Below are 27,112 nucleotides of genomic sequence, written 5' to 3'. Positions count from 1 at the left end.
TGTTTAAAATAAACATATTCCTCATATATACCAATTTCCAATCATTTATGATTTGGTAAATTTCATTAAAAGAAAGGCTCATATTTAAAATTTGGTTTTATGAGGTAACGGAAACTCATAATTTTAAAATATATCTCTGATAGAGACGGGCGCGGATGCTCGGACCCTGAGAAACACATTGCCCTTATTAGGCCTGTCTGGAATATGGTGTTCAAGTTTATCAGGCCGCTTCTGTCAGCAACCTAAATAAACTGGAAAAGGTACAACTCTCAACTGCCAGAACCATTACTGACTCCGCTATTGCTCCTTGTCCTGCGTATGGCCAACCTGCACCTCCTCAAACTCCGGAGTAGATACCTATCGAGAAAATACTAAACAGTTATGGTGATCAACACATATTCTCTAGATATTCATGTAACTGAAACAATAATCATTAAGAGAGAAAGGCCGCTCAGCGGTTCTGAAAGTGACGAATTACTGCAAAGTGATGTTGAAAATGTCTCTCTGGCCTGCTGTTCAGAGTACGCTGTGACATTTAGTGATGGAGTTTACTTTAGAACCGAACTTTACTCTTATACTAAGGTATTCTCAGCACCCTTATTATCTTAGACAGCTGTCTTTGGAGGCTATTCACAAAAACCTCGGTAATGCATTACAGATTCATATTGATGATAGCAGGGGTGACGGCAGTATCTTGGGTAGCGGAATAATTATCAGGCAGGAGAACAGAATTGAGATTTCGAGGATAAACTCAGGCTACTACCCAATTTTTCAGGCAGAACTCACTGCTGTTGAGGAGGCCTTGAGTTATTGTGTTAATACTCACATCTGAATTCTGAGCGACAGCTGGAATTCAGATGTCAGTATTGACTCTTGACTACAGCACTTGGCTAAGTGACGGAAACATGGAGACAGAACTACTGTGAATATTGTCCAGCAGTTGGGTCACTTGTGTGCTCATAAGAAATTTTTTTAATGGGTGCCTTTGCATGTGAAGGTTTGTGGTAATGAGATAGATGGACTGGCCAGGAAGGGCAGCCTTAAGGATCTTCTTGATGGTGGCTGTCTTTCTTTCTCGGAACTTGCCTCGCAGGTCAAGTTACAAATCAACTCCTCTTGGAGAAAGGCCCCCACATATGAGTGGTAAGCTGGTAACCATGCTGGCATTGCCCTTTCAGAGGCGAGCAATAGATTTAACAAACGGCTCTAGCTTAGCATCTAGCTAGCACATATTAAAGTGAAAGTATTAGCACACTGGGGCTCTAGCTAGCACATATTAAAGAGAAGCTCAGAGCCAAAAAATACAGCACACTGTCATATGTGCTGTATTTTTTGTGCCGGGCATTAAAGCCTATCCTTTTTACCCAAAATGCAACTTGACCGAAGCCACTCCTGCCCATATCTTAAATTGGTTGCATGAGTAGACAACTGCTCTCCAGTCTTGCAGTTGTTCTTCGGGGTTTTGAAATCCAGAGGTTCATGGACCTGATCTCATGTTGCTGTCGACTAGGTGGGATAAGGCACAAACAAAGAACAAAAAGGCTGTTTCAACTTGACTCCAACAGGGAATTTCATTTAATATGATCCAGCTGTATATTTCTATCTCCTGAAATACTTTTTTGTCCATTTCTCCAAATAAGAGCAGTCCTATAAAATGAAACAATACCTCTCGAAATTCAACAGTTTACTGGGATAAAGGTATCCTCTATTTTGTTCAATACTGATTACTCTGTACTTTCAGAGCATCCGTTGAAGTAATTATATCAAATACAGATGAAATTTGATTCTCAATTATTGTAATAACTTGATGAAATATTGAAGCTTGATCCTTTCATTGGCAGGATGTAATGCTAACCATATTGTTTATGAATGCCCTAGTATCATTGAAAAATCAGTTTCTACAAAGTTGCAGAAATTTTTCAACGTTTCTACTCATTAATGATTTAAGGCACACCTTAGAAATAATCATTTCTATATCAACTGGCAAAACATCAGCTGATGTTCTTATAGTATTATGAATAAGCTCTTAAAAGCGTAAGGCATGGAACATTTAGTATAATTGCATCGGCTTTGGTTCACGCACATGCCAATTTAGGTTCAAATCCCATTTGAAGCAGCTTGTGATGACCTAAAGCTACGGTTGTGCCAAATAGTATGGTGTGTGCAAAAGTACTTTCTAATGCAGCTAATTTTGCTTCCTTTTCACCTATTTTCTCCTGTTTGAAGAAATTCTTTAATGATGAGCTAGATGCAGCAGCAAAGATTAACATTTTATGTTTATTACTACTATTTATATGAACATCTGTACATTTACCACGGCATATTGAAAATTTTGAAGAACATACATTGCATCCTACATTGGAATCGCTTTCTTTTTCAAGTAAATGGTCTTTGTTAAATGTACACGTTTTTTTTTAAACCCATTACACTCCTCAAAAAAAAAAAAAAAAAAAAAAAAAAAGTTTCAGATTTTAAATTATGTCCAAAGGGGCGTTTTTTTAACATTTTGTGTGTTACCTTTCTTTATTAAATATCATGTTCCTCGCACTTAAACCATAAGATCCAGTGCAACAGCAATATCGCAAACTAGTTTTAAAACGAGCATATCTTTAGAATTTCCGATACAGAGACTCACGCGCTGGAGATAAAAATGTTTTTTCTGCACAACGTTGCCATTGCTCGCTTTGAAATCCTTGAGTTTGTTAATCAAAAATTCATCAAAGTTTTAAAAAATAGGAAATCGATCATAAAACAAATTTCAAATTTGGTCTTCCACATGCTCATATTCGTTGGAGGATTACGTTATTCAAAATTCGATGACTCTATGTACCGTTGTTTTATCACAATACGAGAAATATACATACATTTATGCAGATTTTTCATTATTTAATTTCTTCAAATATAATGCAGGACTCTAACATTTTGTGGCAACAGTTTGAAAAGTGAACTGACATTTATGAGTCCGACGCAAAATGCCAAAACGAAACTAATAGTCCTTCGGGATTCAAATCCCTTTGGACTAAAAAAAAATCACTGGTAAAAACTAAATATAAAAGCTATTCTTATCACGCACTGTTGATAATTAAAAAAATTATGTTGCTGCCAAATGGGAAACATCATTACCCGTCAACATTTCGGCAGATTTAAAATTTTATTTTAACTCTTATACAAATCAAAATAACGATGGAGTAAAAATTTCTATCTAAACGGTGACAAAAGAAAGATGATTTTAGATGGATGTATTCAGAATGAAATTTCAGCAAATAACTTGTGATGTTGCGTGGTCCCAACTTGCCCGCAACAGTAGTAGTGACTGCTATGAACTGGAAATTACACAAACTCTTAAGAAGGGTTTAACTCTCTTTTTATTCCACTTTAGAAGTTACAGATGTGTTCACTTGACGCTTACAAACTACGCCGACACGGCGGTTAACTAAAAATCGAAAAGTACAACTAAAAATAAATAATCAGGATGAATAAATAACAAGGTCCACTACCTACGAGGCTCTATAAACATGACTAACTTAACCGCGTTCTAAGATACAGCTGAGATTTCAGAAAACTTTCTGAATAAGAAGTTGAAAGATTCAACTAACTGCCGAAGTAGGTTCACAGGCCGAAACGCGCGGTTCTTAAATTTCTACCTAGCAACCTTCACGCTCGTGAATCAAGAAAACACACATACGAACTCGTTTCCCTTCTATTTAACTCAAATTGCTTCTGCTAAATATTTGAATACTCTGCTCGTTCTACTAAAATTTACATACTCTGGCATTGGCAATTCCAGGGGAAAGTAAAGGCTTGACAGGAAAGATAGCTTAAAATAAATATAAACCCTACAAAATAAAGAATAATTTTTAGATGCCATGTAATGATGTGTAAGGGGATGATATGTACTAACATACGTAATGCACCTTTGCTAATTAAAAAATATAAGTATACATTACAAATTCAAATCACAATCGAATTAATATATCAGTTAAAAATTTCAGTGCTGTCTGAACTGCAGCTGTGAGCAAAAATTCTATGTATGTTGGGGGGGGTTAACGAAAGAAATACAGAAATAAGACTAGAAAACTCCCCCACTACAATTTTTCTACGGTAAAAAGTAGATGGGGGAATACCCTGTTCATGCGGCTGGTAGGGTAAATGTCTCTTAATTTACACTTGTATTCTTGTATTCTCAGTTTGCAATCCACACTACTTAAATAAATATATGCATTTGAACTTTTACATTCTCACACTACTGTTTTTCGAGATAAATGCTATAAATTCGGAAAAAAAAATGAAAAATCGGGACAGGGACTGAAAACTCGGGACTGTCCCGTAAAATTCGAAATTTATGGTCACCTTATTTTACTGTAATAGTCATATAAAGTTTGAAATAATAAAAGAAATTGATTATACAGTCAAGTCTTTAATCTGGACCTCAAAGCTACAAACTTTCTGTGCATGCGCATAATACGTTTAAGCATGCGCATAACACGTTTACGCATGCGCGTTTAATGTATAACGGATGGTATAAGCCAAGCTAAAATTATCTAATTATCTATTTTAGTTAATGTTGCAGATTGCGTTGTTCCTTAATCTTCGAACTGGATCCGGCTTATTATTTTTTGCAGACTCTTAGAGCAATTTTATAAAAGTAAGCTTGAACTTTCGATTATGTCAAAAAGAATTTCCGATTTTGGAGTTGCCAAAGGACACAGCTACACAGCGAAAGCATGTTTCAATGTCTATCAAACAAAAAGTGGAATTGCTGCAAAAATTGGATAAAGGCATATAATTTGTTTCTCTAACCACTCCGAAATCTGTTTATCAATTTCCTGCTGCTCTGCGGGGGGGGGGGGGGATGACGTTGCAGCTCGCAATGAACTGGAAGTTGATCTGTCAGCACTATCCTTATCTTCAGGGCAGATGTTTTTATTTTATTCGGCTTATAATTCCTTACTAAATGTAGTATTTCATCTCGTTGTACTCCGTCTTTGATATGATTTAAATCAAATTCCTCATCATTATAAATATCACGAATACACATCAAATATTAGTTTTCTGATTGCAATTTTCTAATTTCGACTATGCGTAATGTATGCTTTACACATGCGCGCGTTGAAATATTTAATAAAGTAAACAAATAAATATTAAGCTTTTTTTTGTACATTTTGATAACTTTTAGATCATAATTGCTCTTTATTTCATAAATTACAGTTTCATATTTTTAATTTTATAATTTCTGCATGCCATCTTACCAGATTTAAATTGATGATCAATAATCCGGAATCGCCGAAGTCCTGACGAGTCCAGATTAAAGACTTTTTACTGTATTATTTAAACCAAATTATTCATTTGCATTTAATTTGTTTTAAAAATATTCATCATTATTCATTCCAAGATAATTAGATTATGTTCATACAAGTGATGTGACTAATATTCTTTAATCGATATATAATGCTTTTCAACATATGTTGTATTTGATGGCTGCTACTGAAAATCTGAAAAAGTTTCCAGAATGTTTGATAATTTCAGAATTCTTCAATGAATATAATTCCAACTATTATGAAAAAAAAGTAAAATGTGGATTCAAACAATATTCAAACAAAAAGTTTACACATTTATTATAAAGAAATATTTTTATTATAAATTTACACATTTATTATAAAGAAAGAGAATTCAAATTTTAGATATAGAAAAAGTCAATTTATCTGCAGAATTGTATTTATATCTATTTCATATCTTTTACTGGTGAAGATATGAAAAAATGAAACAATAATAAAGATAATTGCATTGATTTTCTCTTACAACAAAGAATTCAGGAAAGGAATTTTCACTTTTCTAATTTTTTTCATTATAAAAGAATTTTCAGAATTCTGTTCTGAAGGCAGCCTTCCCATAGGGAGTTCATTCATCCAGACATGATTTTGTTTTTACAGCATTACTTGAAAGATTCAGATACATCATGCTTTACATGATATTTTCACAGCTTAATTTGTAATATCTGTATCCAGTGTCAGCTATTATGATGATTTAGAGGTTGAATGTTATTTTCATTCCTCTACAAACTAGTTTTGTTAATGCAAAACATTGTGCACATAATGTATTCATTCATTGGTATACAAGATATAAAACATTCATTCAATCTCTTTTACTGATTAATATTTTATTGCATTACATTTTGCATTCAATACACAAATTTTTATATTAAGGTTTTACATGTATATCAAACATGGTTAGGAAAGCTTCAAGAATTGGTAGCTGAGCAAAAATGAAGTTCATCAGCTGCTGATAACCAGTAGGAAGAAAACGATTGTTGCTCCAGAATTTTAATTTCCAGGTTCTATAGTTTTTAACATATGGAAAATCTTCTCTGGCAGCATAAAATAAGATAGAAAAAGTTTTTCTACTTTTTTGTATCCTCATGTTGAAAAAGCATTACTTTCATAATCTGCTCAAATGCTATATTTTTTTAGAAGAGAAGGCTAGAAATTTTGCAGCTGCCTAGTAGTTTAAGCCTAATGGCATATGGATTAGAAGATTTAAAGATCAACATTTCATTGCATTTGTCAATAGCTGTGTGGCTAGTCTGCCTCTGCTTCTAAAGTGAATATTGATTAATTATCAATCCCCAATGATGCCTGATGATACTGGCTATTTTTATGAATGATGCCAGATAAAAAAAATTGCATTCAAAAGCAAATGTTTTGGCAGGAAAACACAATAAATTCGTAAATAGTTTGACGAATTTTGCTTCTGATATGGGTAGTGCAGATAAGAAAAAAAATTATTGTAATTAATCTAAGAAGCCTTGGTGTTTCAAAAGGTAACATATTAAACAGATATTTGTATAATAAAAATGTTTGACGAATTTCTATCTTCAAAGTCTACTTAAAGGTTTGAAAGAAATAAACAGAAGAGGAAAATTCTTCTTGCTTTAAAAATTGTTCTGCCCATAAATTTTTTAAGACATTACATTTATTAAATCCTTGTGTTTGCACAAATAACCAGACATCATTTTTCAACTACAATCTCTTAAGTAAAGCATCCAATGCTTTAAAGTCTGCTCTGCTATAAGCAGGAAGAGGCTATTAAGGATAACAATTTTTAATTCAGATATAAACAAAGAGGTAAAAACTTGCATAACAATCTCTTTTGATTTCATTCATGCAATCATGCCACTTGAAATTCAGCAACTTTATCATAATTGAAATTTATTTAAAAAAAACTGGATTTGTTCAAGCAAATTCAGTGAAATCTACTATAATTTAAAACTGTTCATAGAAAGTAGGACTGATAATTATTTAATTGAAGCAGTAACAGGAATGTGAAGATTAAAGTTTCATTTGAAGAGAGGGCTCGCTCACTTCAAATGATGAATGTTTTGAAAGTTTAGCTAAAGTGGTTACAAGCATCATCAGAACTTTGAGATGCAGAAATTTCGCCTCAGATGTATCTTGCTAAAAATAGTAAAAGCAAGAGTTAAGAAGACAGTGAAATTTATTTGTTGCTTAGCGTAATTTAATTGAGAGTTCAATCAGAATTAAATTGCAATGATGTTGAAATGCACAGGCAAATGGTAGAAAAAAGGAGATGCTATTTTTTTTTAAATAAAATGTATTCATTGTATATTAATTTATGATTAAATCCGAAGTTTTATCAATTTTGAAGCTAATTTTGAGTTTAAGAAATTTAGCTTATGAAAATTATGTACATCCCTAAAAACACCTGTGCTTTACATTATGCTAAAATATTCTTCTACCCATTGAAACTTGCTATACAAATGTTGTGCAGCATTTATATTTGCAAGATGGCAAAAGCACTGCTAAATGTTGCACATACCTGATATTGTTTGCATTTTAACAGTAGTTGATAAAGAAATTTAATGATACTGTTTTCATTTAATTTCTTTACTTTTGAGTTGTTAATGGAGAAAATTTTGTTTTAAATTTAATATATTATTTAAATAATCACAGTAACTTCAAATGTCCAGTAATTTTGTCAATGGCATCTACAGGGCCTATCAAAAAGAAATAAAAACATCAGAAAAGAAATCAAGTGAAAACAAATAGCATTTTATTGGTATATATTGTTTAATAAAAATACAATATTGATATAAAATAAATTACAAAATTGTAAAATTTTATTGTTATACAAGTCATTAAATAACATCTTATATAATCTTAATTAGAATGCAAATGTGACTTTTGAAAACTAAAAAGAGGGGGGTGGGAGTTTTCTTCTAGTGTATTCTATTTATTTAGCTTCCTGTAATCTGATCACAAAACAACTCTCTAAAACAGTTTATGAGTAAACTTTTGATAAAGCAAAATTTGACTTTAAATTAGAAATCTAAGAATATTACAAAAAATTTCTCAGAAGTATGACACATAATACCTGAATAGCTAAAAATTTGTAATGCTACTATACTACTAGAAAAGCACAAGAATTCTTAAAAAATCATTTATTCAGTGCCATACTTTCTCAAAATGAATGCTGGAAAAAGTATGTAGGAATTCTTAGGATTTGTACACAAGAACACATAAACACCAGTGGTATTTTTAAGGTAGAAAATAGTTGAAATTTTTGCTGATAACAATATATATATATCAGTTTCATTAAAATTGATGTAATAATTTTTTTATCTATATTTGGACTATTGTAAATACTGGATTATAGGTTTGTATTCTTGTTGATGAAGTGTCACACTATCTAAACAAATAAAAATCTTTTAGCCAGTTCACTATTTAGAAGCACAAATTTTCTTCAAATGCTCGTTGAATCAAACTGATATTATATGTCATACTTTCTGATAATTTGCTCTTGTCAATGGATATCTTATGTATAAAATACAATCTTGACAATAGATTGCTATTAATCAAAGACAGCAGGAGTTAAATTATGTGTACTCAGAGAAGATTAAAAGTATTTTTTCAATATTTATGCCTATGAATTAGTATCACCAATCCTTCAGAGAGTGGAAAAGTGTTTAAAATGTTATCGCATTTAAATACAACCCATGATGTTTAAAAACAGATTGCATAAATAAACAGCTTTTGAGCCATCAGTCACAGACCAATAGCTTCAATTTAAGAAAATAAAATAAGTTTTCAGATAATGGCAATTTTTAACATTAATAAAATTCACATATAATCAAATTTAATATATGGAATTACAGCAATAGTTAACTTACCTGGGCCTATTGCAAGGACAGTTTTTGTACCAGCAACTACTTCTGTTCGGCCAGCATCACAAACAATATTTGTTAACAGTCCTATCTTTTTAGCTTTATCTTTTAAATCTAAACTAAGATTTAAATATCAGTGTAATAGACATTACATAAAAGATTCATATACAGCTTTCTCAAGAACTATTTTTATAATTTTTTTCAAGTTAAGAATTTAAAATCCAGCAGTCTTACAGTGATATTATAACATACTCTTTCCTTTAAATAGTGCAAATGATTATTCCTATAATGCATTAATCTTCGGTCATTTTTCATACTACAGTAGAAAATTTTAATATTAATTTTTGCATGTTGGTGCACCTTTTTGTTTTTTACAGCTTCTTTTCTCAATTTATATTTTAAATTCCCAGACTATTTTTCCATTGTTATTTTCATACTGTTTCCCTTATTCATAAAAATAAATCAAAAGCTTGACCATGATATTATCAGTATCAACTGATTTCTATTTGTATTCCCTAGCCAGAGAGTATCTGTCTTTCATTTCAATCATGGACGAAACAGTAGGACATGCCATCCTATCACCACTCTGAAACAATGCTTGCACAATGAATGAACAGTCGAAATCTTAACAATGCAGCAGAGTTTTGTCAAAGCTCAGCAGCATTGTTTCAGAGAGTGGCATTTTTGTTTACATTCAGAACACGTTACTTGACATCGATTTAGTGTACTTCTGCACACGGCAATTCAGCACAAATTGAAAAAGCAGGCATATTCACTGATGGCACACTGCATAAAGAAATGTTCATTGATGTATGGGTAATAGCAGTTTGCATAGTTTAGTGGCACTTCTGCACAAATCTCGTCTTGATTAGCTTTCGATAACTTGCAATGGCAACTTTGATTATTAATTTGTTTTATAAAACTCTAAGCTACTGGACTACACAAATATAGATTTTTAACAAAATGTTATATGTAAAGAATGATGAATGCTTTAAGGAGTCAAAATACCTTTAAAATATCAAAATATTGCAAAAATATAACACACATTAAAGCTCAATTTCATTATATTATTCATTGGTATAAGCATAAAAATTTGTGTACTTATTTCAGTGTTCTTGATATTGCATTTGCTGTTTTTATTTTGTGCTTCAAGTATTAAAATACAGTAAATACTGTTTATAAAGTCTCTATGCATTTTTGATAAATGCAATTTAATTGCAATTTTTTTGGAGGCTATCTGAAAGTATGCTGTTAACAGAGGAAAGAATAGTCGTTGTTTGTGCTCGTACACGTGGATTAATGTATCAACAGGTGCAGGAGGACTTCGCCCACAAATTCAGAGCTCCTACCAAAGCAATTATTAAAACCTTGGCAAACAAACTCAAGCAAACTGGTAGTGTTAAAGATTGAGACCGTTCTGGGAGACCTTCAATAATGCCACAGGTTGAGAGAAGCATAGAAGAAACAACTATGCGTAGCCTCCAAGCATCTACATGAAGACTCAGCTGGGGATTTGGTATTTTGCATACTACTGTTTGGAAAACTCTATGCTGTGATTTAAAGAAGGATGCCTACCACATTCAAACTGTGCATAAGCTTGAAGCTCAGGACTATGGAGCTCGGAAAGCCATGTGTTATAATTTGTTGGAAGCTGTGGATAATGAGAACTTAATGGAGATTGTTCTCTTTAACCACAAAGCCACATTCCATCTCAGCAGCCATGTTAATAGGAATAATTATTGAATGACGGCTGATGAACAACCAAACATGTTATACAAATATCTGGGAGACACACAATTTATGGATTGAGATAACTAAGTTCTGTGGACCTTTCATGTTTGTAGAAAAGACATTCACTGGAAAAAAATTTCTCGATATGTTGCAACAATAGCTTGAACTACAGTTAGTATAAGATGGCATTATTGACACTGTTGTCTACCAACACGATGGGGCACCTTCCCATTTTGTCATTATTGTGTGTAATTATCTTAATGAAGCTTTTCCTGATAGGTCGTGGCTCTCGATGCCTATGGGCTCTCCTGTCACCAGACAACTTCCCTAGACTTTTTCGTATGAGGTTTTGTCAAGTCCAAAGTGTACCGAGTGAAGACTAGAAGCATTGAACAATTAAAACAGTGAATTATGGCTGCAGCGGCTGCAATTACACCAATAACTTTACTTAAGGTGTTTCCGGTGTTTAGTGGAGGCAATTGTGCCTAGACACTCAGGGGACCACATTGAATTGTACTAATTTAGTATTATATTATGTTGCATTTTCATGTAAATAACTTATATTGCAGAATAATGCTCATTTAAGCAAAAAATTTATAGAGACTTTATAAACACCCTGTATTTTAAATGAAATAAATTTTTTGTCACCTGCATAATATTGTAATATGACACTCAGCATTATGGATAAATATATCACTATTTTTATCTATTTCTTTTTTCAAAATAGAAAAGTAATGCACAATTAAAAGGATCTGTGCTAAAAATAATAGAATTATACTTCCTTAAAAATAAATTTAAAAAAAATTTGAACTTTATAATCAAATATTTTTAAACATAACTTCTAAAATTTTTAGGTGAAAGGCATTAGTTGCTCATTTTAACCCACTAGAGACCAAATTATCTTTTCTTGAAGCAGTCAGATAAAAATCTTGATTCTGAAGTATTTTGTCTTTCATATGAATATTATCATTAAAATTTACCCAAACTGCCAGGTATAAAAAAAAGACGTACTGAAAATAGATCACTGGGCACTGGCATATTTTTTTAGCATATAGCAGATGAATTAATAGTATTTCCCAAAAGTGTTTAAAAAGGAGATAATCGATAAAAGCAAAATTACAACACACTAAAACATGTATATATTTCAAAATACTTAGAAACATGTAAAAAATAACTTGTACAGTAATAATAAAATGAAATAATTTGTGCTAAATTTCTATTTAAAAGAAATAAAATAAGAGAAAACACATACAAAGTACAGTACAAAGTCTTTAATTCGGACGTCCATAATTCGGAATACTCTATAATCCAGACCTCAAAGCTAAAAACTTTCTGCGCATATGCACATAATACCTTTACACATGCACATAATATGCTTACGCATGCACATTTAATGTATAACAGATGGTATAAGCTAGGCTAAAATTATCTAATTCAGTTAATGTTGCAGATTGCGTTGTTCCTTAATCTTCTAATTGGATCCAGCTTATTATATTTGCAGATTGTTAGAGCAATTTTATAAAAAGTAAGCTTGAACTTTCAATTATATCAAAAAGAGTTTCCGATTCTGGAGCTGCCAAAGCATCTACAAAGCGAAAGTATGTTTCGATGTACTGCTTCCAATAGTGAAGAAACAAACAGAGAGGTTATTGAAAATGAAAAAATTTCGATTGACAAGTTAGTCGGTATTCTCGACACAGCAATTACAGGACTTGAACAGTGGAACTGAACAAGAAATTATGTCTGTTTATAGAATTAAAGAGAAAGTATTAGCATAAAAAATGAAGCAACTTAAACAACTTACATTGAAAGAAATGTTTAATAAAGTAAACAAATAAATATTAAGCTTTTTTTTGTTGTTGTAAATTTTGATACCCTTTAGATCATAATTGCTCTTTATTTCATAAATTACGGTTTCATATTTTTAATTTTATAATTTCTGCATGCCATCTTACCAGATTTAAATTGATGATCTATAATTCGGAAAAACTCCTAATCCGGAATCGCCGAAGTCCCGACGAGTCTGGATTAAAGACTATGTACTGTTCTTAAATATATGTATATCACAAAAACATGTAATAAATGGATGTAATATGGTTACGAATTTTGCGTATATGTAAATAATTTTAGTGAAATTATACGCAAAATCATAGTATATTTTTTTTTATAATATAATATGAAAATCTAAAGAAGCGAAGCCTTGCCAGAAAAATAAGACTATAGGGACAAGTCTATTTAATACTGAGTAAATGGCTGTCTCACTAAATTGGCCAGATATCGCCAAGCTAGCGATGGTTTGGGTGACTAATTTTTTTCATGAAATTTGGCCAAAAACTAGGAGACATTTTGGTGTGGTCTCTGTAAAACTGCCATTGATAAATAACTGCAACCATATACAACCCTCATTTGCCTTCCAATAATATCGAGAAGGTACTAGAAATCTCTCAGTAGCCGTGAGAAAAACTATAAAATACTGGGGCAGACCATCAGTTTCTGAGTTGTTACTTCAGACCTGAATTTAAAGTATTGAGATATCTGTGAGAGCTCTGCCTTTTAGATGCACTTTCCATTGCATCGAGTTTAACATTCTTAGTTTGAAGTGTATTTACTGATTGTACTTTGTGATACTGTGAAGTGCAGTAAAGGTATTTTTGTAGAATGTTCCAGAACTGCCAAATGTCTCTTTTGTTAAAACAAATTTTATCAAGCTCTTATAAGTTTTGTGTGCATTGAATTTATTACGAACTTAAGCACATTAATAAATTATACTAATAAAATGTAGTACTTACAATTTTATGTGAAATTTCGTAATTGCAGTTTATATAAATATGACAGGTCTTGACTGACAATCTGCAAATTGGCAAATTCTTTGTGCCTATATTATGATCTATCCTGTCACAATGAATATCATCGCTAACACTACTTTTAAGGTTGAAGGAAAGCTGCTATGTTGATCTTTCAAAACATTTTTTGCAATACACAATTTCAAAAGTTTTGCAGCTACCATTCTTCAGAATTTTTTCATTGTCAGAGAATTAGACCCACGGATATTCCTATAAAGAATACTTGCATTTCCTAATTCCATGTCAATAATTCTTGTGAACAAATGCACATATCATTTTTATTTCTAATTGCAGTACTGTACTGTACTAACAACCAATCATGATAGTCTACCAATCCCATATATTTGTTACAAACATTTATTATATTTGGTTGTAGGATTGCTACTTTCTCCTTTTTCTCACTAGCCTGACTATCTTTGGACTTTAGAAATGCACTCAGAGTTATGAAAATTAGTCACAGCTGCCATACTCATTATCTCTCCATCTAAATATCATTATTTCATTATTTTCATCAAATCAATAATCGTATAAACTACATGGCATTTTATCTAACTGGAAGATCACTGAAAGGTTTTACAGTACATTTTTAGTTCTATTGTCTTGTACAGACCCAGTAGCTCAAAACCTTTTTACTTAAAGATTATGTAATAAAGACTGGATAGTGAAAAAACTATCAAAATATTATAGGGCTTTATAAATTTTCTATGTTGAATAACATATTCATTAAAAATCTTTCTCCCAGTGATCCTAAAAGCACAACTTTTGGATTGTTCTTTTCCACAGTATAATGAAAATTTAAAACAATATACACTATCACCACACACTACCTAGAATTTTTAACCACAGCTTATTGGCTCTGCTTTTATAAACACTTTTAGAGAATGATGGCTATAACACCTTACAATCATCTCATTGATACACGCATTTATTGAAAATTCCTCACAGCTTAAAATTTTCATTCAACTTTTCCAAAGGGGGTCTTGTCTTAAATGGTTTGTCATGCTTATTTGAGGTTTTGGAATTGTCCTGTAAGTAACTATATAATTTAATTTTTATGTAAGCATTCCTAGTGAAAGCTTTCTAAGCCAGCTGAAATCCCAAGCCTTCTGCTTACTCCAATAATCTCTCTTACTTGGAAGAACAAGGCAACTAGAAAAAAAAATAAAAACCTTACAAATATCTTTGTATCTACTGTAGTAATATTAAAATAATGGTCATTTTTAACATTTTTAGCATTGTGAATTGTTTCTTTAATGATTAAATCATGTACTTCATCGAAAAAAATTTTAAAACATAGCAACCAGAGATGAATTTTCTACATCAGTTTCCAATGCCACAAGAAAATCCTTATATCTTTCCTCTGCTTCTGTCCTCTTCATGTAATTTGGTGTTTTTGTAGTCCAAATTACTTTGGCTTTTCTGTGTTCCACTTTTTAGCCTTTTTCCTGAAAGCTAAATTCCACCTTTTTTTTTTTATTATTCCAGATTCATTATCTGCTGATATTACCTCAACTTTTCAAGCAATATCCCTTAGGAATGGAGCATTTAAATTCTCATTATGAACTACATCTTCATCCATCAATTTATCAACTTTAGGTGATGCAGTAATGATATCATTTTCAATTTCCTTAGAAAATGAGTTTTCATCTGCACCTTGCATGTTACTAAATATTTCCCTATTCATATTTTCACTTTAAAGAAGAACAAAAAAGCAATTGTCACCCTACAGTAGAAAAAAAGAATGCCTGAATGCTCAGTGATCTGTTTCTAGTACATTTGGGTGTGACTTTCTAATAACTAAACTTATTTTGAACAAAATTTGCTTCAATAAATAGATACATTAATATATTTATAATATGTAACTATAAATATATTAATCTATATATTAGAACATTTTTGAACTAAGAATAAAGAAATCCCTACCATGTAAAAGAAAAATAAATTTTTAATGTTTAAATAAAAAATTCATAAAACTTCAATTTATTAAAGTTTTAGTATGTGCTGTATTATATGAATGATACTTGAAAATTGTACTCCAAGTAAAAACTGTTCATTTAACACAAAGTTTTTCAAAAATTCTATCCTTATAGAAGAATGCATAAAAATGGTATAGTTTAATCAAAATCTATTAAATAATGAAAATACAATATGTGAACAATAACCATTTTGAATATTTTTATATTGTTTATACTGCAGCTTACCTACATGACATTATGAATGAATACTTATCAGAAATAAAGCAGAAAGAGAAAGATAGTAAAAACTTCATAAACTTTAATTGTAAAAAAAAAATATTTTACTAAAATCATAATTTGACATAAACAGTCTTTTTATTGATTATAAAATTTTTAACAGAGAAAACTATATGAAGGGTACCAATTAGTTTGTTTTACTGACAGAAGTAAGACGAACAATAAAGTTGACCTTGCTTTTGTTAGTTATGAATATAAGAGTTGCTATGGTTAAATGTTGCTGTGAAATGAATTCAAAATTCTTAAAGTGGTTTAGGATCAATGCATGTTTTATTATGTAGTAATTGTCTTTCTTTAATTACTATAGAAAACTAGTATTTCAGTAAAACTTGCTATTGAATTTCAGGTTATTTAGGAGCTTGCAAGATGTTAATATCAACATTAATTTCACTTATTTAAGCAAGAATTGTTCATGCTGGAAAACAATTTATTAATGGGTGTTGGAAAGCATAGTATATGAAATGTGGACTTATAGTACTATTAGAATGTTTATCATTGAATTCAAGTGCCAGAAAAAAATTCTGATAACTATTAAAATAATTATTTTCTTACATTTTATAATAATTCAGTAACCAAGTTTTATAATAATTCAATTACAGTTTATTATCAAACCTTTCTTTAAACCGCTTCCTGAAATCCTCATAGAAAGTTAAGTACCATATTTGACGGCATATAAGACGCACTTTTTTTCCTAAATTTGGTCTCAAAAAAATTACCTGCATGTTATACATGAAGGTAATTGCATTCAATAATTGTTTATTCGGCTTTTACGAAACGTGAGAACTAAAAGAAACCATGCTATTGAAACTTTTTTTCCTTGTGTGTGGCCGTCTAAATAAGGGTGCGTCTTATATGCCGTCAAATACGGTATATGGAAATCAGAAATCAGCAGCAATATTTAACATTATTTAACTATTAAAATAAAAGGTGCTTTAATTTGAAGTAAACCAGACACAGCATAAATTATACAGAGACTATGATTTTTGATTTAATAAGTACTTCGGAAGGTCAAAATCATCAGTCTTTGAGAAAGTATAACAGAAAGAAGCTCTGTAAATAGAAAAGAAATAATGCATGATTTTAATATTAATAATATAATACATTTTCATTTTAATTTCTGTAATCGTTAACCACATAACATCGATTACCTTAAAAGTTTTCCAAATGTAATTAGCAGACACTTATGAAAACATTTTATTCAAATTAAAACTGTTCTCAGCACGTGAAAATTCTAGCATTTAATTCTGTTCAGAACGAAATGTGATTTAAAAATATATACTTATATATGGTTAGGACACTGAAATATTGTGGAAAAGAAATTATATATACATTTATACCTATATTTTTGATGTAATTATAATATATTTATCTCCAAATATGTCAAAACATACAGATCTTAATGTGAAGTCACTGAACTTTTTGAAAAACAAGGAACATTGTGTCACTGCTTCAAGGCAGCAAATGGCAGAAACAAGTTTAAGCATCTTTCCTTTCTCTGTGATTTCAATTATGTTCTAGTTTCATTTTGTATACTTTTACATTTAAAAGTCTAATATCCTTCATCCTTATCTACTAAAATCAAAATAGAAATTAGCTTCAGCTTATTAAATCTAACTCTATTTGGATCTTAAACACACTTTTGGAGCATTCCGATGTTGTACAATAGAGTTTCACAAATTCAACCTAATGAGACCGGGATCAGCTATCAAAACTGTCAAGTTTTACAGAAGCAGTGGGTTATTCATAACTCATAATATTTCATTCAATATCCAAACCCATGATAAATTTTATTAATACTTTTATCTTGTCCATTCTCAAGGCATCTAGTTTCATTTCTAGTGTCATGTTGGTTTGTTTTCATTCCCCCCCCCTTTATCTGAAATTTTCATTTGGACAGACAACATAACAATTATAAGTCTGGATATAAACTAAGAAACTGTAACCAGAATACACTTGAAATTTAGCTTAACAAGATATAACCATAAACTTTCAGGCAAGCCTTCTAGTGGCTAGCAACAGAAAGGAATGTGAAGGATAATTGAGAGTGGCTACCTGAATTTCATTAGCTATTTTGTACTGAGAGAAGCAATGGGGTACAATGGAATTCCCATGGGGGTGAGAACCTGCCACCGAATTCATTACAGATTCCAAGAAATAGTGTCACAAGAAGAAAGAGTCAAAAAATTGCAAAATTATATTGCCATAACCAATTTTTGAACAGAATGAAGAATGAAAAAACATTTATATGTATAAATATGCTCTGTAAGAACATTTATACACATAAATATGCTCTGTAATTGCATTAACATAGTAATTAAAATGTACTTGTACTGTTTGCACGATACAAGCAATGCTAGAAATTACTGCAGCCCAGCTACAAATAAATCATCACATTATTTCAAAAATAAATTCTGCTTGACCTGTAGAAATAACTTAATGATTTAAACAAAAAATGATCATAGTGTTATACATAATGTTGAGTAATCAGGAATTGAGTTTGTGAGACTCTACTGTAATTAGTTCCAGCTTAACATCAACCCAATCATATTCCTTCTCTTCTTTTTTTTTCCCCAAGAGGTATGTAAAACATTTCATGCAGCTGGAGCAAAAGGTCAAATTCAAATGGCAAGTATCAGCAACCCTATCAGAATGATATCAGATGTTGGGCCATAGGACAATTTTTTTGGCTTTAAGGGCAAGAACTTTTACAAAGACAAAATTTATAAGTATACTTTTAGAAAGGCAGGATTTTTGTAATTTATTGGAAACATGTAACTAGATAGAAAAGAAAGAGATTTTTCCCCCCTGAATAAAATGCATTTGCACAAAATTATTTGGTTGTTATTCCTCACTAAAAACTACAGCACATATGTTTTTTATACCTAAAAGAGCTAGCTGCTTTTAACTTATAACAAAAAAAAAAACTATGCTTCTGCATAATTTTGTAAAAATATATCTTTATTTTCAAATATCTCCCTAATTCAGGGAAATGTTTTAACATTGTCTCCAACTAATCATAATTTGAAACAAGAAATCTGCATGAATTATTTTATTTTATATTTTTCTAAGCTTTTGTAAAGTCATAATGTTGTTAGCAAAATAATATGTTGTTAGCATAATAATAAATTGTAAGGAAACACAATTACTTGTTGTTTGCCATTTAGTTACACTGAAGTACAAAAATAATATTGAATATTCAGCTAGTGAAGAATTCACATTTAACTTACATAAGACTTAACAGTTTATAACTTACAGACTTAATTCACTTTGAGTTTTTAATACAATTTTTGCTGAGCCAAATGCTTCCCACATTTCTACTGCTTCCTGATGAGACAACATAGCAGTCTTGAATGCTAATACTGAAGCATGAGAACACTAAAAAAAATCAAATAATATAACTAGGTAAGATTGTACATAATTCAGTGTTAAAATTAAATAGTCCACAAAATTAGATAAGTATAGAACAGCTCTCATTTTATAATTCAATTAATACATATAACAATTATGCGACTATGCATGTATAAATTCATAAAATGTATAAATTTATATATATGTGTAATAAAAACAAATTTAGAAGCACTGATGTAGGAACAATGAGACATAGAAATGCAGAAATATTGATGATGCAGCACGTAGATAGCATAGAACATTGATCCATATTGAAGAGAAAAAATTCTGATTGCAGAGAATGCTGTTGAATTCATAATGACTAGGAAACTTGGCAGTCGAGGTGGATTAAATTTCATTTTTATTTCAATTCACATTTGTGGCCACAATTTACATGGCACTTTAATCGAGCCTATTCAAGAACATTTACATTTTTTATATTGTTGTGACAGAAAGAAAGCACAGCAAAATAGCATCTTTACAGGAGTAGTAGAAGCTAAAGTGCACAATTATCCAATATAGAAGCTCATCAAGAGAAGGTTTTGGCTTAGTTTAGAAAGGTTTCAGTTCTCAAAATTCTTAGTTCAAGCTTTGAATTAGCTAAGTCATCAGCATTGCACAAGCCATGTGGCATAGACTGATTAAGAAAAGTTATTGCTATTTTTAGAATGGATTAAATTGATACCCAAAGACAGAAGAGATAGCCAAATTAAAAATGAATTAAGAATGTTATTGAATTGAATTATAAAGCTGATTTAGATATATGTATGTGCTCAGAAAATAGCTGGCAAAAATAAAAGGCAGAGGTGATAAAAAAATTTCTGTATTCTGTGAAAGAAGCTGACACAGCCCAGTTTGAGAAGTGGCACACAGGGTAAATGCCGAAAGATATACATTGGGCAGAAGGAGGAAATATTATTTCCAAAAACTGAGCTGCAAAAATAAATAGTAAAGAGTCTCTATAATAGTCATGCTATTGGAATCCTGAAAAATGATTAAGAACAAGTCACTATACTTGTCCATGTGAAATAATCAGGTTTCTTTATGGCATACCCATATGCTTATTTTTCAATAAAATAAGCATGTGAATATAAATTATTCTTACATAGGACATGAGACAGTGCTATCAGGGATTTTATTTTGATATTTTTTGCCCAGGACATAAAATTTTTCACATGCAGCAACATTATATGTGACTTTTATTGGGACCTTAGAAAGTTTTTACATGTTTTTCTCAGCCTCTATGCACACATAGACTATCCTTTTGTCAAATGTTGGAGTTGCAGCTAAGCAACTTTTAAAAACAAGATGGAGTGCTCAAAAGGCAGCTGTTCAGCCTGTGTGCTTTAGGAAGACTGTCAGTGCCACTGGAGAACTGTGTGATGTCTTGGAATTGACTTCAAGTTATGTGTTATCAATATGAGAAGTCTAAAGTTCTTTTTGAAAGGCAAAATAAATTACCTTGATAAGGAAGCACAGCGATTTGCAGAGGAAACGTGTAAAACGATGAGATTCCTGTGATAATAACTTTTAGGAAGAAGAAAATTATCCCCAGAGAAAAGGCTGCAGATGAGCCACTGACTTTGCAGCAAGAACTAAAAAGGTCAATGCATATTGACAGGTTTCAACAAGAAATTGATACACGTTGCAACACCATGGAACGTCCGTATATCAAATCAGTTTGCTGTCTTACAGCCCAGCAATCTGATCAAAAACCTCAGGAACTGAAGTTTGTAAAACATTTGGGTGAAAGTTACAATGAGCTTTCTGCAGATGGTATCCTTACGAAAATTCCAAGAAGATTTTTACAAGCTTCCCAAAAGAAGAATCTCTTGGCTGGACTTCCATAAGATTCTTAGAGTCCATAGTTGAATGTGAACTTTTTGAAGCTGTTCCCAACCTTATTCTAGTATTAAAATTTTTCTTAAAATTGTTTACAAAATAGTTAACATTAAACACTGTTTACGTAACGAAAAAACTGTTTTCATAACACGCTGAGCGCGGTGCCGAATTTGCTGTCCTTTCCGTTCAGCCGGCAGCGAGCTAAGCCGTAAAGTAAGCCGCATTTTTGTTTAGAATGTTTCAATACATTTCATTAAAACTAAATTTGATCATATTTCATTGAGACTATATTTACTTTTTGACTTTAATACTGTCGGTCCTGTGGACCGACGCCAGCCAAAAGAAAATTCTAGTGCCAGTCCCCAGGGACTGATGCCGGCCACACGGAAAGTCCACTGCCAGTCCCGAGGGACCGGCACCGCGCTCAACGTGTTAATAAATTTGCTTCGACATTTTATTGGGCATAGTGGATGAGAAATTAAAATTGTAAACCTGGTGCCACCTGACCTAGCTATGCCACTGTCAAATCCCCAGTACCACCCCAACATGCCATTTTGACACATACATTCCATTACAAAATTTGCTTGTTTCAGTCTCCTCTATCTCCCTTAACATTCTGCTATTACCTTGTACACATATGTGCACACACACACCATATATATAAATGCAGTTATCCAAATCCTTTATTACACATACTTAATAAATAAATGCATGAGATGACTAATGTTTCAAATATGAATCTGAAATATACACAACATGTTGATTGCGACAGCAAGTTTCAAGTTTCAAGCCTCAGAATCCAAGTTGCTTTAACCATATATACAAACATCAAGTTATGTCACAGTTGGACAAAAATCCAAACTAAGGGTAACCTTAGTTTGGATTAGTAGTTAATAATCAACATGTTAAAACTATTGCGATGAACAACTACAAAATATAAAAAATACAGGATATCTTATGTTTAGTAGAAGTTAATCAGAAAGCTGATAATTAAATTTTTTTTCAGACAGGCTGAGCTAATTTAGTACTTATCTTAAATTACATCTGTGCAAGTAGAAATTTCCTCATCTTAAGCAACAGGTTAAAAGAGTTGCTTTTTCCCCCAGGAAACACTGCACAAATGAACTATAGCCTCTGGAATGTACAAGTAATTTTGTTATTTTAAATTATACATAGAAAAAGATAAGTAAGATATATATCAAATGACTTAAAATAAAATTTTCAATGATGCAGTGAATTTTGTCAGAGATACATGGAATAAGGTATCATTACTAGTAACGATTTTGAGAAATTAAATTTTCACTGCATAATGTGATGGAATGTGATCTATGCATTATCATAAAGAACATGTTATCAAAGGATAGAATGCAGTTTCACAGATCTATCAATTTTTAGATTTTGCATTTATTAATGGTGATTTAATAGTTTGTTGCAATATGATGACAATGAAACAAGAAGTGGGTTCTATGATGACAACTAGAAGGTAATTTAACAATCCCATTCATTGACTTTCCTTCAAGTATAAAAACAGAAAAGAATTTATAATGAAACAATGAAACAAAAGATGTACTATTTAAATGATGTTCAGAAGACCTTGTAAATGAATTTGGAAAAGAAAATGTTTGAAGCAAACAAAATGTTTAACACACCCATTAGTTACTCCAAATCTCTGGCAGGTGTCGTTGGGGAAACAAGCTTCAATACACCATGCAGAGCATGAAGTGAAGGGGCCACCTACCTTCCACAATAGTAATGACAGCACCTTCTGGCACCAGAAACTGGGTTCGTATATTTTGTGCAACCAATGATTACTGTCACAGTACAATACTAAGCCAGTGTATACAACCCAGGGGGTGCCAAAGGGTTAGTCAACCTTTTTATACCTACCACCCACTTTGAAGGCAGTTAAAGTCCCTTACCACAGACTGCATCCACATCAATTTAATTTAGCGCAACTGCAAAGCACTTTTTTTGAATGAAGGCTTGGTAAAAATATATGGTTAAATTTATCCATTTATTAATACTTGTATATTTATACCATACAGAAAATTTATGTTCCACGTAGCTGGCTGAAACATTGAGTCCAGCAAAACTATGCTAAATTATATTACTACGGGAATCGGCTAAGAAGCCTTTAGTGATAGGAGAAAGGCTTGTTTCTCACAAAAATTCCTCCTGGCTTCACTCATTGTTTAGATGTGATAATTCAGACATATTTACTATAGTCATAAAACAATAACTAAGAGAAATAACAAAGACATATGAATACATGGAAACAAGCACTGCATGCGGAGAAATGGTCAAGTAGAGAATTATCACATGTATATACAGTCAAAAGTCGTTAATCCAGACTCGTCGGGGCTTTGGCGATTCCGGATTATCGATTTTTCCGAATTATAGATCATCAGTTTAAATCTCGTAAGATGGCATGCAGAAATTCTAAAAATTAAAAATATGAAACCTTAATTTATGAAATAAAGAACAATTATAATCTAAAGGGTATCAAAATTTACAAAAAAAAAAAAAAAAGCTTAATATTTATTTGTTTACTTTATTAAACATTTCTTTCAATGTAAGTTGTTTTAAGTTGCTTCGTTTTATGTGATAATACTTTCTCTTTAATTCTATAAACAGACACAATTTCTTGTTCAGTTACAAAGTTCCGCTGTTCAAGTCCCATTAATTGTTGTGCCGAGAATACCGACTAACTTGTCAATCGAAATTTTTTCGTTTTCACTAACCTCTCTGTCACATTCTTCATGTCTTTATCCATTTTTTGCAGCAATTCCACTTTTTGTTTGATAGACTTCGAAACATACTTTCGTTGTGTACGATCCTTTGGGAGCTCCAGAATTGGAAATTCTATTTGACATAATCGAAAGTTCAAGTTTACTTTTATAAAATTGCTCTTACAGTCTGCAAAAAATAATAAGCCAGATCCAATTCGAAGATTAAGGAACAACGCAATCATCAACATTAACTGAAATAGATAATTAGATAATTTTAGATTATACCGTCCGTTATATATAAAACGCGCACGCAAAAACGTATTCTGTGCTTGCACCCATGCATATGCGCAGTGGTAAAAGGTCTTACGCGCACACGTAAAAGCCTATGTGCATGTGTCAACGCGGCGCATGCGCAGAAAGTTTTCAGCTTTGAGGTCCGGATTATGGGTGTCCGAATTAACGACTTTTGACTGTATTATATGTGTGTACATCCATATTTGTTTTAGTGCATTTCCATCTTTCTTGATTTTCATCATCTCAGACCTCTACCACTTGCTAAGAAAGCTTAAAATGTCCCGTAGTTGGTGATAGGCACCAGGTTGATTATATCTGGCCAAGGGAAGTGCCTTCACCAAAGATTATTTAAAAGAAACTGCTTCATATCCATATTATACTTTTGAGAAATCACAAAAACTCCTAACAACCATCCTATTTGAATGTGGTTCAAACTACAAGTATTCAGTGGTTTACCACTCAGCCCACTGGTGGGGAATCTATCAAATTGTATAAAGTGTTAAATATTCTACTTTATACAAAAAATATCTTTTATTTATAAACTTTAGTATAATATGTCTTATATACCATATCTATATGTCTATTTTTAATGCATTTCAATTTAATTAATAATCTCAATAAAACAAGTTTTGGATTTTTTCCAGCATAGAACAACATGTGCCAAACAATTTTTCTAGAAATATATATGTACCAGCTAGATATTTAGAGCAAGAAAACATACTTTCATCATCAGCATATTTCAACTGTAGTAAAATTTTCTAATATCTTTTTAGTTAGTCAATTCTATAAACAAAGAATGCAAGAAGAACACATTTAAAAGTTTTTATTGATGAAACTTTGAAAACAAGAACACTGATATAAAAGATAAGAACAATACTTTAATTCATTTGCAGCCAATGAGCAAGGAAATAATGGAAATGTCTAATAATGAAAAAGATTCCAAATTTGATTGCAATTTATTAAACCCACTTCACTTTTATGTATATGTAAATAGTGATATAAAATATGATAAAGCTGGTGCATAAAGATGCACCTAACATTTAATGGCAGTCGAATACTTTTTTTTTTTTTTTTTGACAAACAGATACATTGGTGCAAATTGCATGTCCATTCTTTATTGAATACAAGGTACTTACGTATTAACGCAACCAGGTCAAAATTTGCATAAATTGCGAAATTTGGCGACTCTACTTACTGTGTTGTATTTTATATGTGTTGGGTACTGCTCAGTTATGATTACAAGTTGTACACAAACATCGTTTATTCTACATTACTCATCTACTATTCTATATTACAGTTATGGTTAAACATAATAATAGATACAGTTACAGTTACATATATAACATCTCCCTTTTTTATAAAAAATAATAATAGTAGTAAAATTAAACATATTCTTTTAAATAATAAGGTTTCTTAACAGTCCTACCAGATCGAGTGACGTAGTTATGTCCATTTGAAAAATTTGATGATACTATACCTCTTTTGCTATTTGGTGACACAACACTTCTGTTAGATTTTGAAGGACTTACAGGCACATCTAAATTTGAAGTGCTCCTATTATTTTCATGTATCTCGGGCTCATCTATAACTTCATTCTCATAGTTGTTTTGTATTGCAAACTCTTCCTGATTAGTTCCTTTAAAAAGGTCTCTTCTGTTCCTTTCTACAATTCTTCCATCTGTTCTTATAATCCTATATGAACGTGGTCTTTCTGCTTCTTCTATAATTTTCCCTCTTTCATTTAGTTTTTTCCCTTTCTCTTTTATGTAAACATGATCTCCTGTTTTCAGTCGTTTTAATGGTCTTGCATTCCTATCATAATAACTTTTTTGTAAGATTTGTCTCTTCAGTAAATGTTGTTTATGGTCTTCATATCGTTTAGCTTGGACAAAATTCTCTTTTATAGGCATCAATCCATTTACTTTTCTTCCAAACATCAATTCTGAAGGTGACTTAATTTCATCTGAAATAGGAGAGTTACGATATTCCAGTAAAACTAAATATGGATCCTTGTTGTCAACTACAGCTTTTTCTAACATTCGCTTGACAGTTTGAATATGTCTTTCAACCATTCCATTAGACTGTGGGTATTTTGGACTTGAAGTTCTGGTTTCAAAATTCCATCTTCTTGCAAAATCTTTATATTTCCTGCAATTATATTGTGGACCATTATCCGAATATACTATTTTCGGAATACCATGTCTTGCAAAAATTGATTTCAATTGCTTTATCACTGCTACACTTGACAAATCTTCCAAATGTCCAATTTCAACATATTTGCTAAAATAATCTATAACTATTAGATAATCCCTTCCTTGAAAGTAAAAGAGGTCTGTTCCCAATACTTCCCATGGACCATTAGGTATTTCTTTAGATATCATTGGTTCTTTAGTATTAGCTTTTTGTAAACTTAAACATGTCTGACAATTCAGTACCAAATCTTCAATTTCTTTGGACATTCCTGGCCAATATAATATTTCTCTTGCTTTGATCTTGCATTTTACTACTCCTAAATGACCATAATGAATTCTGCTTAACATATCTTTTCGTAAACTTCTTGGTACAACAACACAGGAATTTTTAAATATTAATCCATTTGCTTCTGATAGTTCTTCTCTGAAGTTAAAATATGGTTTTGCCAGTTCTGGAACCATACATTTTTCATCTGGCCATCCAGTTTTAATTAATTTTCTTAAAACTTGTAGTTCTTCATCTTTTTCTGTTTCCAGTTGAAAAACTTCCATTTTACCATTAGACATTGGTATACATTCTACAACTAATCCAACATGAGCTTCTATTTCTCCTTCAAAGAAATCAGATCCTTTATCAGTGAATGATCTTGATAATGCATCCGCT

General features: G+C 31.5%; 1 protein-coding gene across 3 annotated transcripts in view; it reads right to left on the bottom strand.

The window, feature by feature from the left end:
• Window positions 1-6,136: 6,136 nt before the first annotated feature.
• Window positions 6,137-27,112, bottom strand: part of LOC118185972 (peptidyl-tRNA hydrolase 2, mitochondrial-like) — a 34,088-nt gene continuing 13,112 nt past the window's right edge. For 2 of the 3 annotated variants that reach the window (XM_035355949.2, XM_035355951.2), the window contains exons 3-5: window positions 19,258-19,379; window positions 9,185-9,297; window positions 6,137-8,011 (exon numbers count right to left, since the gene is read on the bottom strand). In XM_035355949.2, the coding sequence (XP_035211840.1) occupies window positions 7,962-8,011; window positions 9,185-9,297; window positions 19,258-19,379 (285 nt within the window). In that variant the 3' untranslated portion in view covers window positions 6,137-7,961. Of the gene's footprint in view, window positions 8,012-9,184; window positions 9,298-15,918; window positions 17,055-19,257; window positions 19,380-27,112 lie in introns of those variants that run through there. The other variant, XM_035355950.2, reaches the window with a different exon arrangement.

The sequence above is a fragment of the Stegodyphus dumicola genome, chromosome 1, assembly GCF_044657685.1.
Source record: "Stegodyphus dumicola isolate Sdum_Otavi_A_Nest chromosome 1, ASM4465768v1".
In the NCBI taxonomy this organism is placed as follows: domain Eukaryota; kingdom Metazoa; phylum Arthropoda; class Arachnida; order Araneae; family Eresidae; genus Stegodyphus; species Stegodyphus dumicola.
The sequence above is the reverse complement of the archived record's forward strand: the minus strand, read 5'-3'. Positions and strand labels throughout refer to the sequence as shown.